Consider the following 15,095-nt stretch of genomic DNA (forward strand, 5'->3'; position numbering starts at 1 on the left):
GCTCCTTCAGAATATGTTCCCCAAGGGAAAATTTAACACCGATATCAGTCGGAATGCACGGTACATGGCTCTTTTCCGAAGTCCTAGCGATCGGAAACAAATCGGAATTGTTGCTGAGCGTATGTTTGATAAGAATCGCCAACGATTCATGACAGCTTATTATCATTAAACAGAGAGGCCTTACGGTTACATCTTTGTAGATAATAAACCGGACACGGCGGCAAATAAGCAGGTGTTGAGCGACATCTTTGGCTCTTGTCGAGTTTACCCAAGTATCAACAAAACCTTAAAACCAGAGGGAGAGGTGGAATCGATCCCCCCAAAGGATCTTATTGTGCCCCCGAAATATGCTGAAGCTAAATCATCTACGCGTAAACCGAAACCGTTTGATCTGGATTGGTGTGGGATGACCTGGCCCGCCTTGCAGAATTATTTACATAGAGCGCCCTATCTCAAAGCTATTCCAGAAGGGTTTGGCCTTTGCGAGATGTACACGAGCACTCGAAATGCTGTTAACCCTTATACCCCCACAGTCATGTTTGCATCTGAAAATTACTGGCCCGTCAAAATAAAACATTATTCCAACGGCAAAAGAAAGTGGATTTATATACACGAAGACGAACCAAGTGTCCAAGCATTTGTTCAAGAAACGAAAGCAATCGAAAGAGCTAGAGGGAGAGGCACTTTCAAGGCTTTGAACATTTGCTCACCATATTGTAATCCTTTTTCTAAAATTGTTGAGTTACTACAATAAATGTATTTTTGCTTTGTAAGATTTGAAGAAATAAAAGCTTTTAAGATGTTCACCCAAGCGCATTCACGCTATTGTTTATATATAATTGAGTTGATTCCCGTGGATAATTTATGCGACCAGCGTTCATGTTGGCTCAGTGTATATTAAATTAGTTTGCGATGAATAATAAAATACAGTTCGCTTGCGTTCGTTTTGTTTCGTATGATACAGGTCTAAAAGGAAAAAGGCCAACCTGTTAATGGTTAACGCTCGACACCACAGTCTAGAAACGTTTGAAGGTTGAATTATATTGACAAAACAGAATCAATGGTTTTGTAGAATAAAAATATTTATCTTTGGTCACAGTGAATAGTTTTAAGTCGAGTACTGTTTTCGGACCGTTGACTAGTATGTTTGGAAGCTATCCGCTCAAAAATATTAATTACTGGAGTTTGTGACAATAATAAAATGCTGAACGGAGAGCGCGCTTTTATTTGGAAGATAGAATAGATTGTTTACTATCCAATCAGGGTTAAAAGAGCCCGGGCAAGTCTAGGCAAGCCTATTGTTCCTATTGTAGTAGAGTGACACTCATTAGTAAACCTAATCCAAATTAGTATGCAGGAAGACACTTCTTTCCGAGGTGACGTCATAGGCTTATGCATATTAATAAAGGGAAGGCATACGGAAGGCAAGGGAAGGCACCAACGAGGTTAATTTTCAACATAGTATACTACTTGTATGAGCATAAATATTTAAGAATTGATCTTATAAAAATAAATTGTTGCCTTAATGTTCCGTTTATGATCTGGTTTCTTTATGTGTTGAACTCGATAATGTCTGAGTTACAGTGCGATTCATACAGTGTTTATCGCGCTAGCCGAACACATGGCCTATTTTATTATAGCGCGCATTTAGCTGGCATTTTATGCAAAATGTTTGCCTAATTCAATACTGGGTGTTTTGGTCACCGGTCAGGCGCAGTTTGTAGGTATTTCTAAGTTAATATAGGGCAAACAAAGTAATGAGCAAGGTTCGTTTACAAATTTGGGTACGTAAAAATACACGTAGGTAAATGTTTGTTTCAAAGCTGGCCGGGGTTGTTTATTATCTCAGTCTTATTGGCTGCAACATATATCTGAGGAATACCAGAGAATAAATATGAATTATGGTGATATACAATATGCAACAAAAACGTCCGGAAGTCTCCAGCTTCGCGAACATCGAATTTTGAATTATGTAAATTTCTTTGCGTGCATCTTACTCGCTTTCGATTGGTTTAAAAACAATCAGCTACTGTCACAGCTCACACATGCGCACTATTGTGACACAGTCCCAGTAAATCCACCGCTTTCCAATCGTTGCCAAAAGGGACAAAAGGCTACAACATTATCCATGTTAAACCTTTCAAGCAGGTTTAAACCACCTAAAAATAGCACATGACCATGTCTTAGTGGGAATCCACCGCATTTTATTCATGAGATGAAGACAAAAGTCTATGACGCGATCGACTTTTATGAATTCTTGCCCTCCTTATGAGATTCCTGCCCACAAAAAAGCCTAATCGGTGCGCCCTATAGTACTCTGGAGACGAGGCTCGCACATTTCCCTTATGTGATTAGAGAGACTTCGAGTCTCTCTAACCTTCTGTCTAGTCTCGTTGAGTTTTGATAGTTGTTGATAACATTTCGCACCCAGTCAGTATAAAATGAGGACTGCAGACTGCGGACTGGGTCAGACTCGCACCCAGTCGCTATTTAAGTGTTTTTTGGGTGAGAGAAGATTGGGGATTAGGTTGAGGCGGGCGCGGGGTCTCATGGGAAGGAAAGGAGAAAAAATATGTTTCATTCTTCCCTTCCCATTAGACCCCGAACGCGCCTCAACCTAATACTCAATCTTCTCTCACCCCAAAAAAAACACTTAAATAGCGACTGGGGTACGAGTCTGGGACTGTGTATAAAACACGGACTAGGTATAAAACGCGGACGTCGGACTATGCATATAAAAACAGCGTTAGAGAGGAAAAACTGAGAGAAACGGATAGCGGACTAACATTAGAACAGTAGTCCAAGCTCCTTGCTTCACACACAAACATTCCTTTAGCTGGTCACGCAGTCTGTTTATAGTATAAAACCAATAGAAGATGTGAAATCGAGAAGCGCCGAATAAAAAAAATAGTATTAATTGGGGTCAGTGAGAGTAAAATTCTTACAGATGCCACAATTCCATTTCAAAGCCTTGGGGATATGAGGAAATGAAAAACCTAGATGAGAGGGTCAATATAGGGGCATTCCGCGATGCAAAAAAGCTGTATTTAGGGGAAGGGGTTACTCACCTATACGTAAATGATAACCGAAGTATATCATCCAACGCAAAGTCTAAGCGTTGATGACAATATTTACACCTATGTAAACATGTACATCGTGTTTGTGACCCCTTTCATGGGTGTTAGAGACCGAGACCAGGTCCAAAAATAGGTGTAGAAAATAGCAGTTTGGTCAGGCTCAGGATTTGGAGAACCGAGCAGCACACCTCCACCAAGAGTTTCTAGGAGTATTAATAACTTAAACTCACGTGTTTTGCTATTTAGCGATCTTTTGATCTTATTTTATCTTACCTAGAACCAATAAGCACAGTTTTTACCAACGTAGTCCGCAGACCGCAATTTATGTCTAGTCCATGTTTTATACCCAGTCCACCGTCCGTGGTCCGCAGTCTGTGTTTTACACCGACCTATTTCGCAACCAATAAATCGTCTTTTAGCGATTTTCATCACACAAGCTATCAATATACAAGGAAAAGACAAGCTTCCTTTCGGGAATTCAATTTATTGACAAATTACGTGTAGTGAATTCTCTTGAGAAGTGGTGAAGTGGTGAAAGTATTTAACATAGATTACTGTTCAACGATTCATAATTACTAACGGACAGACCATAAAAAAGTTATATTAACGAGAAAAATTCATGCGACTCGAAAATTCTTCTCAACCAGTCCCCCGAAACTTTTCTATTGGTCTGTCCACAGGTGGCCCAAGCTCGAAATATGACCTTATCATCTTGACTAATATATCACGTGAAAAATCGTGTACAATTCAAATTTAAATCTGTGAACCCAACCCAAATTAATAACAGTTTTACTCAACAATGGAAGTATCAGGAGCTTACAGTAAGAAATAAAAAAATTTTTTGAAATAATATCACCCGATACGACAAATTCCATTACACTCTTACTGTGCGAGTTTATGTCCCCACTGGGCAATTGCCAGAAGATATAGCGTCGATATAATCCAGTGTTAGAAACGTTCTACACTGAGCAAGAATATTACATTCACTTTAAAATATCTAGATACGTTCAGGGACCGCAAAGCAAGTTTGAGAGTGGGGGAATACGAACCCGTATGGGTAAACATCTTAGGGGGGTTGGGGGGGGGCGTGCTCCCACCGGAAAATTTGAATTTTTTAGATGTCCTGAAATGAATGATGGGAGGAGGGGCGGGGGAGGCTAAGGCTCCTTTCCCCACCCCCAACATCTCAGCCGTCCCTGAAGCAATTTAACACCTTAACCAAATTGCCATTTCACAGCATTGATTCCGGGTGTTCACTTAAAAAATACCAGGACCGGGTTGTTTAAAGCACGGCTAAAATAACCCAGGGATCCTGAAATTTACTACTTGATTAGGTAGTGGTAGTGCAAAATTGAAATTCAGATATGAAAGCTTAAAAGCAAATTTAGTATGATTCTTCTTGTCTACAGTTGGATGATTGGATGCTCTAAGAGTACGGAGAATCGAAAATTATCCGAGAAAGTACTTTTAATCAAAAGAAAAAGAAAGCCGGATAAAATTTTAACCCCAAGTTAGGGCTAAACGGCTTTAGAACAACTAGACCCCAGAGCCAAAAAAAGACACGAGACATCCACCAATGTTTATAACTCCCTTGACCACATCGGCTGCAGGTATTTTTCGCAATTGTACAAAGATATTTAACACATTCAACCTCGTGGATACTAATGTGCCTGGTTTTAAACAACTTGCATTTGTCGTCCGTAGCTCTCATTGCATTTGATATTTAATAGAGTGGAATAGTTATGAGGCCCGTCAGACACCTGTGTTATGTTTTGGGACTTGACGGTACACAACGTTCATTAGCATTTCTATCATTATGATCTTGTTGAGCGATAAAAACATCGCATTAATTTATTTCGTGCTCAATTTGTGAACAAAACACGAAGGATTGTGCACCCTCACAGAGCGTGGTTACATCCATAATCGACACTATTGAGGTAATTTCGGAAGTGCAATGTGCGTCGCTTAATTAAGGCCATATCTCTGATACTGTAATTCTCTGAACAAGTATTCAAGCCAAATAACCTCGCCAAATATATCTACTTTGTTAGACTCGCATAACAGCGACCAACTAAGAGCCATCGCATTAACGAGGTTTAACGAGGCTTCCGAGAAGGAAATGACTGATTATTATTGGCCGTTTGGGTCAAAAGTATGTCGTCGTTATGACAGGGAGATCGCGTTAATGCAGTTTCCAGACAGGAAAACGACTAAGCGGTTTTGTTAATTCGGGTGGCTCACTTAACAATAGGTTCTTAACGACGAATTAATCGCATAAACGTGATGCTCGTAACCCGTGGTTTCATTTTAATAATATAACTAAGAAAGAAGGACCCTTTATGACGACTGTCTTCTTTACTTGTGAAGCTTCCTTCATTACAGGTTAATGACTACAACGTCCAGGATAACCACAATGAACACTTTGTGCTTGAATTGTGTAGTATGACGGACAAACCCAGATTGTACCAATTGACTTACAAGGATATCCCACTCCAAGTATAAGATGGCAAGCCTCCTGAACCACAGAGAACAGTTACTGTAGACACACCTGCCAGTTGTACCATTATAGTTACTTGCTGTTTGTAACTGATGCTATCTGTCTTTTACCTGTACAAAAAAGAAAATTATAACAATAAAATCAACACAATGTCTGATTTCTCCCACAAACGGCACCAGAAATTGCAAATGCCATTTCTCTCGAACAATGTTGCCCTTTTTAAAGCAAATTGCTTAACTCTTGCAGGGATAAAGCGAACACCTGGGTTAGAGAAAAAGCCTGATGACAACAAAATAAACACATGAATAAAGCCATTTCTGTCTCTACCGTTACACTTAGATAAGCAGTGAAGAAAATTGGTGATTACTGTAACTGAAACAAAGCGATAAGAGTGAGCAAGATGAAAGGAATCCTGATGCTCTGATTGGCTATCCTGGTTTATCTAGCTCCATAAACAAACACAAAAAACGCAGCCTTCGCCCACTGCTACCTCGACCTAACATGCTTGGTCACTGCATATATATGGGGACGCATCCACAGGTCATCAAACGAGAAAATATTACATATTACTGTCATAGCCTGAGGAAACAGCCGATATTTCGCAACGTCACCACTGGTTTCCCCGTGACATAACGTCGGAGAGACGTGCTCGGAAAATCCATTCTGATGACGTATCATTGCCTAGATCTGGGTAGTACTTCTGATTGGTCGCGCAGCAGGGGAAACATGCTTCAAGCGATCAGAAGCACAACCCCGATCTGGGTAGTAACTCGTCCTACTATAGGGCTACAGTAGTACGCGCGCTCTGATTGGCTGTTTTCTTGTAATGACTGGGTAATATTTTCTTGTAATGATCTGGCATTACTAGCTGGGTGGCTACGGCATATACAATCCGTGTTTAACTTAAAGTGCGACGGGGAAAACCGTGAACGCTTGAAATATCTCAGAAATGATTATTGTGTTATGACCAATCACTGCAAAGATCAGGCCACGCGAACTAGCCACAAAACCACAAACTAATTAATGGTCTTGCTTGCGGTTTAGTTTTCTCACGCCTTACTGGCTTTTTTCTTGCAACACAATAACATTCCAGAAATATTTCTGATGTTCACGGTTTTCCCGGTTTGACTGTAACAGTGGACATCCTTATGGACATTCATGCAATATATCAAACATGAGATGCAGTGTTTCATCCCCAGATGAAACACCGAGAAGAGAGTTGAAAATACGACGCGCAGCGGAGTATTTTGGACGAACTTCGAGGTGTTTCATCTGGTGATGAAACAGTGTCGAATGTTTGATATTTCTTCTCAAACAAAATCATTTTTGAAGGAGAAATTAAGGATGCAAAAATGAGCAGTTTTTCATCTGATATCCAAATACTCATTAAATATTAATTTCCTTTGAATTTTCTTTATGAATTATTAATGAGTTTGAGAAGTGATGGTCAATTTGCCAGCTGTCAAAAAGGGTATCCGCTGACCAGTGTCAGATGAATCTATTGCGGGCTCAAGTGTAAAACTCATTGAGGTGACATGTTTTTCAAGGTTATCCGCTGACCAGTTGTTGGTTTTAATTGATCGCAGGCTCTGGTCCATAATGAAAAGGCCATATAATAAATAACTTATTAACCTCGTCCGTTCAGTCATTACAGGGAAATGTTAGACGTCAGCCTTGATATAATACATCAAGGCCTCGGTCTAAGATTTCCCTGAAATGACCTCAACAGTAAGTAGTATATCAGTATGGAATTTCTGCGCTCGTTTCTCAGACGTCATTTCGCGGGGAAACCAGTGGTGGGGTCGCGAAATGTTGGCTGTTTTCTCAGGCTAATTACTGCCACAGACACGAATAAGTAACATTTTAGGACACCGTTTACTACCTGAAGACTGCTTCTTTTCGTCCTCCTCGAACTTGTTTTGGAGAGCAATGTTTTAAATGATTTTGACGAAAGTGAACTGGATTGCTTTCCGTTAAGTTTGCTATTTGATTTGAGGTCCCTCATTTTAACGCTGTTCATCACTTCATAACCTTTTTTAACAGCAGTTCTGTTATTGATTCCAAGCGAAGTTCTGGTATTAAGAGGATCTGGTAAAGATTCAAGTTTGTCCATCTTATGTGAATCTGATTGATTAACGGCTTTGTGTGAGACATCTTCACTCTTTCTAGCCTCCACTGCTTTTTCAGACTCCACTTTACCGTTGCCCAAGCTTGTCGAGTCTTGGGACTGAAGATCGCGTTTTACCAAAGATATTTCTTTACCGTCTTGTGGTTCGTCCTTATGCAAAGCAGCGTCATCTTGTTCTTTGTCCTTACCATCTAGCAGCGATACCTTGGTGCATAGATGAAAAAAGTCTTTATTATTTGAAATAAGGTAACAAATAAGTAAAGAAATAAATAATTTGATAAATATACAAATAAATACTGCATAAATTGAAAGTTTCTGCCCCTTGTAATCACTTTATTAATGGTAGCTTTATACTTGCCCTTTTCAAATATTTTTCGAGAATGGTTTTTTGCTATTTATTCATCCAAGTTAGCTTTGCAGAAGGAGTTTACTCGTTGATACTTCTCTGAACCGGAGACGGTTAACTAGTCGAGTCAGGACTGGAGCGGGCAAAATAAACTTAACTGTCCACTTATATAATTTGGTTTCTTTGGAAAGCATAGCGAAGTGAAGGTTCTGAGATTTTATCAGGTGTTTACAAGGATACCTAGGAGCCATCCACCAACGATAACGTAATTGTAAGCCGAGAAAGGGGCAAGCCACGCAGTTAACAGACATAAGGCAGCATAGTCATCACTATTAGAAAATATCGAATTCGTTTGGTCCCTCTTCTGGAAATTGATCCTCTTGCATAAAACCTTTGAAGAATGAAGAGTTTGACCAAACAACTGAACATTGCGCGTTAAGATCTTATGTTCGACGATAAGATAAGGGACCTTGAGATCCGATGACGGGGACGGCGACAAGAACGTCCACAAAACAAAACAAGAAATGTTCAAATAAGCCAAAAAACAACTCTGCATTTGCAGCACACCTTTTTTCAAAATTTCTTTGCCGTCACTGCACGTCTACGCCGAAAATGCCTAATTTTAAGTTCTATGGAGGACGTAAGCAAGCGACGACGAAATTTTGTTTCTCCTTCTAAATTGGATATAGTTCTTAGGAATTCAACTCCAGGAGAGTTCGGCCCTACATTTGTTTGCCTAAGTGAATACAAACAATCGCGATGAAGATTGAAAAAAAGAACGCGAATTTACTTTCTAAGCGACGCTTTCGTTACCTTCGCCGTCCTGGGATCTTAAGGTCTCCATTAATGCACCTGACCCTTTAATGTAGTCATTTATTAATTACCTAAGTAATGCTGCCCTATTATTTTAGCCCTCAATGGTTATTATGCGCAGCCTGTACTCTCTCCATATTTTAACTATTTTTTTTGTACCATGTAAATCAATGTAGGGTACAAATAAAGTTGTTGCTGGCCCCCCGGATGGATATTGTAAGTGAGCAGGATTTATGAGGAACTAGTTCCAAAAGTAGCACAAAGGAGCAGAGGTAACTCTCTCAAGAAAACCGAAGACTGATGGCCAAGGATACAACAATACCGGCTACTGAACAATCAAACATGACAGCAACCAGGATAGAATTGCCAACACAAGTGCAAACACACAGTATTTGTACATGATATGGTGTTATTTTGTTTTGTGGTAAATTTTTATAAACAAAGTTCAAAAGCAAATACTTCTATATGCTAACAAGTGTTTGACAGTGACAGATTACAGTATAAAATTATTCTTTATTTTCATTTTTTTCAGAATTATTTGAACATGAACATGACCATTTAGTCAAACATCCATCCTAATCACTCACTATTAAGAGGCAAAGTAACAAACCTCAAATAATGCTAAATTTATGCTTTTAAAGTTTGGATGTTGCCACAGTGAACTTGGAAAATCACGGTTATCCTTTCCTTCAAAATCATCAGTAGACTAATATCAAAATAATTATTATGCTTTATTAGATACACAAATTTAGTTTCATACAAATCAAAAAGCAAAGGCTTCCACATGACCTCAGAATTGGAAAAACTCATGCTCAAATAAAATAAGCAATTTTTAGTTAGAATTTCTCAAGTAATATTTCGCCAAATAATCTATACTCTATACCGTTGATTATGCAATATTATTATATTATAATTAGCTTTAAAGAAGAAGAAATTTTATTATTTATTTTTTTTTATTAGCTTTAAATACTTTTCAATAATGTGTTACTTTTAGAGTCTTTAGATAGCCTTGATAATGGTATTACGATGACCCGAAAAGTCGACTTTTACACTCTTTCTTACTTTTTAAAACTGCTTCACTTTATCACTGATCGCTATCATCGTTGATTAACAATTATAATAATAATATAATTATTATTATCATATACTTATTACTATTATTTGTAACAATGGTAATTTACGAATTAACCAGTGCTTTGTGTTGCTACAGTGCATCTTGGCCATCAATCTTATCTGTGTATGCCTTCTCTCAGACTCCACGACAACAAATGAAAACAATAAATAGCTTTGAGCACATGAGATGAAAAGCAAACCAAAGTAACTTCTATATACCGAGTACCTAATCGAATCTAATAACAGATTAGATAGTCAAGACGATAAGTTAAATGAATGTTGATATTTCGACTAACCTTATAAAAAGTTGTTGTGACCTGTTTTTGTTCCTTAAAGTGCCACGAAAACTGTTTTTAAAGTTAAAAGTTTTAGATGTTGCTTGATTTGATTTTCACCCTTCTCCTCTGTTAGCAGCAGACATTAGTACGGGCAAACGAAACAAGCCTCTCCTGCTAAATTCTCACTCGCAAGATTTTTTCTGTAAATGTTCAGCTAAGTCAAGGCAACTATTACATGTAAACGGTTTTTTGTTTAATTTGCAAGTACCATAAGAGAGGTTTATGGTTGGACCAAGCAGCAAATCAGGAGATTTTTTGTTTATCCGTGGCTTTCGTGCCGATTACTACGAGTATATGACTTCATTTCTTTTCTAAAGCTTAGCTTAAGAATCACGTTCTGGAAACTCCGCAAGACTTTGTGACAAGCGAAATGCTTGCAGAAGAATGAGACTATCAAGGCATTGTTTAGGTTTTTGCTGACTTATTAACCTTATCTGAGTGCTGCAGCTTCTTCAGTTCCTCATCGATTTCTTGTTCGGAGACCTTAACCTGGTTGGTATCAGCGGCATTCCTAGCAGGAGCCTTCACTGCTTGATCATTAGTATCTGCTGGTTTTTCTTCTACTCTCTGACTCATCAGCTGACGTTTTTCATTTAGATGTCCATCCTCGCTCTTTCGCTGATCAGGTGCACCTTGTGCTGGGTTATCTTGAGGAGCATGGGGCACTGCTGGTTCATGTCTATGCTCTCCACCCTCAGCTGGTTTGACAGGCTCTTCAGCCCTCTTTAGTCCTTCATTTCCAACAGCATCAGCTGGTTTTACATCTGCAGCCTGTGCCTCAATTGATTGTCCATCATTAGCAACAACCTTAAGTTTGTCATCTCCAGGTTGAATGCCTCCACCTAAGCCAATCTGGTAAATACAGTATACATATTAATAAGTAAAAAACACATCGCTATGATGGGACAAGACAATGCTTCAATAAGTAAACCACTACATGGTTTGAAAAGTTGTACTGAAACTCATTTAAGAGGGTACAGCTGAACAGTCATGCACCTATTGTAGTTACGTTCATTTTCATGAAGATGAGGGTATTTCCTTGATCATCAGTGGTTTTCAGTATCCATCTCATTATAAGCTGGCTTAGGAGAATTGAACAAAATTTACAAAAGACGACCTCTTCGCCCAGTTACAAACGATTCCTCACAAACAAGAAAGGAACTTCAGTGATGGCAACAATGAAGGAAATTCTACATTGTCTTTTATGCCAACAAATCATATCCCTATCAAGTCTGACTTTATTACAAACTGAACTTAAGGTGGCTGAACCAGTTTTAGCACTTTGTGAGTATATGTCATTTGCCAAATCATGGCTAGAGAAAGGTTGCAGCTCACAAGCAGAAACTAATATACTGATGAAAGATTTTGATTGACAGGCAAAATGTGACGTTTTCGTAGTTTCCATGGCAACATGAGCAATTGAATATAACCTTAAAATTTCACTTTTGCTCTTTAGATTTCCTATAAACTTTCACACAGCTTTCTATAATTAATCATTACCACTTGAAGCCTTTTTGACCAAATTTCAACAGACGGGTTTATAGATAATCAATAATATAATTATACCATAATTATTAAATGTGTCACAAAATTCGTCTGCGCAACTTCCATTTTAAAGTTCTCATTATTTAAAATATGATAAAAGTAAAAATTCTGCCAAATATAACGAAATTTTAATGAGTGGTTTTTGAGAAATCGTCTTCTGTGTACCATTGCTTTTTTCGCCGCCATGTTTGTTTGTCTAATTTAAAACACGCGCCGTCAAGCGAGTTACCGCTGACCGTCCCCTAAACTGTGTTCAACAATACACGTAAAAGCCTTTCTTTTGAAATTGAGATATGTGTTTGCTTGGAATCTCCTTCTTGAGCCACACCCTAATAAAAGACTAAGGAGTAGCTGTACATGAAATGGACCTGATCTTCTTGAAATGCTGATGACGGAGGTATTTTCACGGTTTCATTTCATATTTTGCTGTTAGTTGTTGCATGGTCCAGGTTTAAGCTAAACTGATCTTCCTGAAACGCTTTAACAGATAGGACTTTTTACTATCCTCAACAGACACAGAAGGTTGGAAGTTTGAACATAATTTCAGCAAATTATACCTTAGCGACATCAACATCAACTGGAGCTGCTTTAATGCCACCTTGAATGTTAGTATGATTAACATTCTGAAGTGAGTCGTGAAGAGCCATTGGTTTGATAGGATCTATGCCTGGTGGGTGTATGTCTACTTGATGGTGCTGATGACCACTCTCTTGTTTTGTGAGGACAGTGTAGGTACCAGCTATAAAACAGACTGATCCTAGCAATAGCACAAGCTGCAATTAAAAGACACAGCACAAGTAATAAGAGACAAAAACAAAAAGTTAGTTGAATAAAACTATCCAGGCATAGTTAGGGTTAGTAATAAAAAAGGAGTCTGACAGGCATTATGACCATTCCACTCTACTGGCTATGGGTTTGATTTGCTCTAACTTATGTGCCATAACATCTTGCAGAAGTTATCACTGGAGTCTTAATGATTACAGCTCTAACTGCAACTTAAAACATCAATGTCTTGCAATGATGATCAGATCTAGGCAGCTGTCACCACCAGAGTCCTACTAGGGACTAGACGTATAGACAACTAACCAACAGTACACCGACAGTCAGTCATTCTAAAGTTCTTTACAACAGCCAATCATCTAGTCAAGGTAACAAGCCATTATAGGAATGCAATCTGCATTACATTTTCCAGCTACAGTTTGAGCAGCACACCAGCTTGCACTTCGTTTTTCGGTTTTGCATTATCAAATTTTAGGAGAAATTGGGATTTAAAACAAATTTAGGACTTAATCAGATCTGACGGTTATGTGTCAACTAGAAACAGAAGCGTTTTATGGGCAACCTCTGTCAATCTGTCGGCCACCAGTTTAGATTGAACTGGTTGATAAAATATAGAACACTTCCAGGTAATAACTGCACGCCCACCTTTATTTTGACCAATACCACATCACTGATGAAACAACAGGAATCAAACTGATGACATTGCAGCCATTTGAATCACCACTGCTTTTATTCATAAGAATTTTTATTGTGACCTTAACTGCGACAGAAATGTATGGATATTCCCTTTAAACCAAGATGTCATTAAGCCATTGCTCTAGCAACCTACCCTTGCTATAAGCCTTGTATTTGTCTTCTCTGACACAGCTCGTAAGAACAGGCAGGAGGGGAAAACAAATGCTATCAAAGTCCCCATAGTAGCTCCAGTCAAGGCCAAGACAAATTCAACTATAACACAAAAAATTACCAAAATCATTAACATCCACTTTCCTACCCCCTTCTTTTTCAGGGCTTTTTCTGCCGAGTCTTTATAGACACTGTACAAGACCACAAAGTTACATCCCAGTGTTCACATTTGCAATGCAAAGTTCACTGTTCAAGAAATATCACTGACACAAGCTGAATGGTTACCTTGTGGAAAGAGAATTCCCATCATGAGAGTACCAGAGATGATAGTTAGTGTTAAATAAGTGAATCTGTCAGGTTGAATAAACCCAGAACCTCCTGGTAAATTCTCTGAGCTGCTTGACTGAAGAAAAAAGTAAAAATACACGTCATAAAATTCCATCTGCAATCAAGCATTACAATGTTTACAAAGTCTTTGATTCAATGTTACCATTAATCTTAGGTTAACTAAACTCTGCATGAAACCACAAATGAAACCCTACTCCATGCAGGTAGTGTTACAATATTGTATTATTGATAATCATGTAGTGCTTTAAAATGTGGTATCTGTGATTCTTATCACAAACTCAGCAACATCTCAAGACTACGTACATTAACCCATTTGCCCCATGATGTCTTTGGTGTGAAATTATTTGGCAAGAAGTACGGATAAATGCTTGAATATTTGCCATTACAATATTTGTTCATTGACAAACAAGCTCGATGAAATAAAGCTACTTTTATCCTCCTTTTCCAACCAACGTAAAGACAGACCTAACTTGATCCTCGGAATTGCCGAAACGTTTCTAAACGACTCTTGGTCTGATGCTTCTGTTGCCGTGGAAAAATATACCTTGTTCCGCGCCGATAGATTGGCCAACAGAGGAGGTGGTCTACTTGTGTATGTTCCCGCACATTTGCCTATATCAAGAAGGAGTGACCTCGAAATGCCTGGAATCGAAACAATTTGGCTTGAGCTTCGCTATCCAAGATCAAGACCGTGTTTATTTATGATATTGCCAACTTTTTTAACGAGCATTTCGCCAATATTTCTTCCTCCGTTCAGTTAAATCATGCTTCTGACCCACCTAACTGGGAGCGTATTGCCTATTATGTTGATTCCAAGCTACCATCTGGAGTGTCCTATTGTATTCCCCCTATCTCTGAAAATTTTGTTAGAACTAGCCTCCAGCATTTATCTACTAACAAGGCTACTGGGCTGGACGACCTTGGTAGCTATTTTCTAAAAATAGCAGCCTCGTCTATCTCTCCATCTTTGACTGCTATTTTTAATCTCAGCATTTCTTCCGGTGTTTTCCCCGATCTTTGGAAAACTGCTAAAGTCTCTCCACTGCATAAAGACGGTTCGTTATTTGACCGATCCAATTATCGCCCAATATCAGTTCTGGCTGTTGTCTCAAAATTCTTGAGCGTCACGTGCACCAAACTTTTTACTACTTTCTTTCCCAACACGACCTGCTGCTGGATTCGCAATTTGGTTTCCGTAGTTCTCGTTCGAGTGAGCTTGCTATCGCCGATCTTTCTGATATCATTTTGACTAACATGGATAACA

At 38.8% G+C, this 15,095-nt stretch overlaps 1 protein-coding gene across 1 annotated transcript in view; it reads right to left on the reverse strand.

Moving 5' to 3' along the window:
* Positions 1–3,541: 3,541 nt before the first annotated feature.
* Positions 3,542–15,095, reverse strand: part of LOC140940466 (solute carrier family 38 member 10-like) — a 32,689-nt gene continuing 21,135 nt past the window's right edge. Inside the window, exons 10-15 of the mRNA XM_073389441.1 lie at positions 13,769–13,886; positions 13,467–13,585; positions 12,415–12,630; positions 10,742–11,164; positions 7,457–7,906; positions 3,542–5,684 (exon numbers count right to left, since the gene is read on the reverse strand). Of these exons, the coding sequence (XP_073245542.1) occupies positions 5,670–5,684; positions 7,457–7,906; positions 10,742–11,164; positions 12,415–12,630; positions 13,467–13,585; positions 13,769–13,886 (1,341 nt within the window). The 3' untranslated portion in view covers positions 3,542–5,669. The remainder of the gene's footprint in view (positions 5,685–7,456; positions 7,907–10,741; positions 11,165–12,414; positions 12,631–13,466; positions 13,586–13,768; positions 13,887–15,095) is intronic.

Source organism: Porites lutea, chromosome 6, assembly GCF_958299795.1.
Source record: "Porites lutea chromosome 6, jaPorLute2.1, whole genome shotgun sequence".
NCBI classification, from domain to species: domain Eukaryota; kingdom Metazoa; phylum Cnidaria; class Anthozoa; order Scleractinia; family Poritidae; genus Porites; species Porites lutea.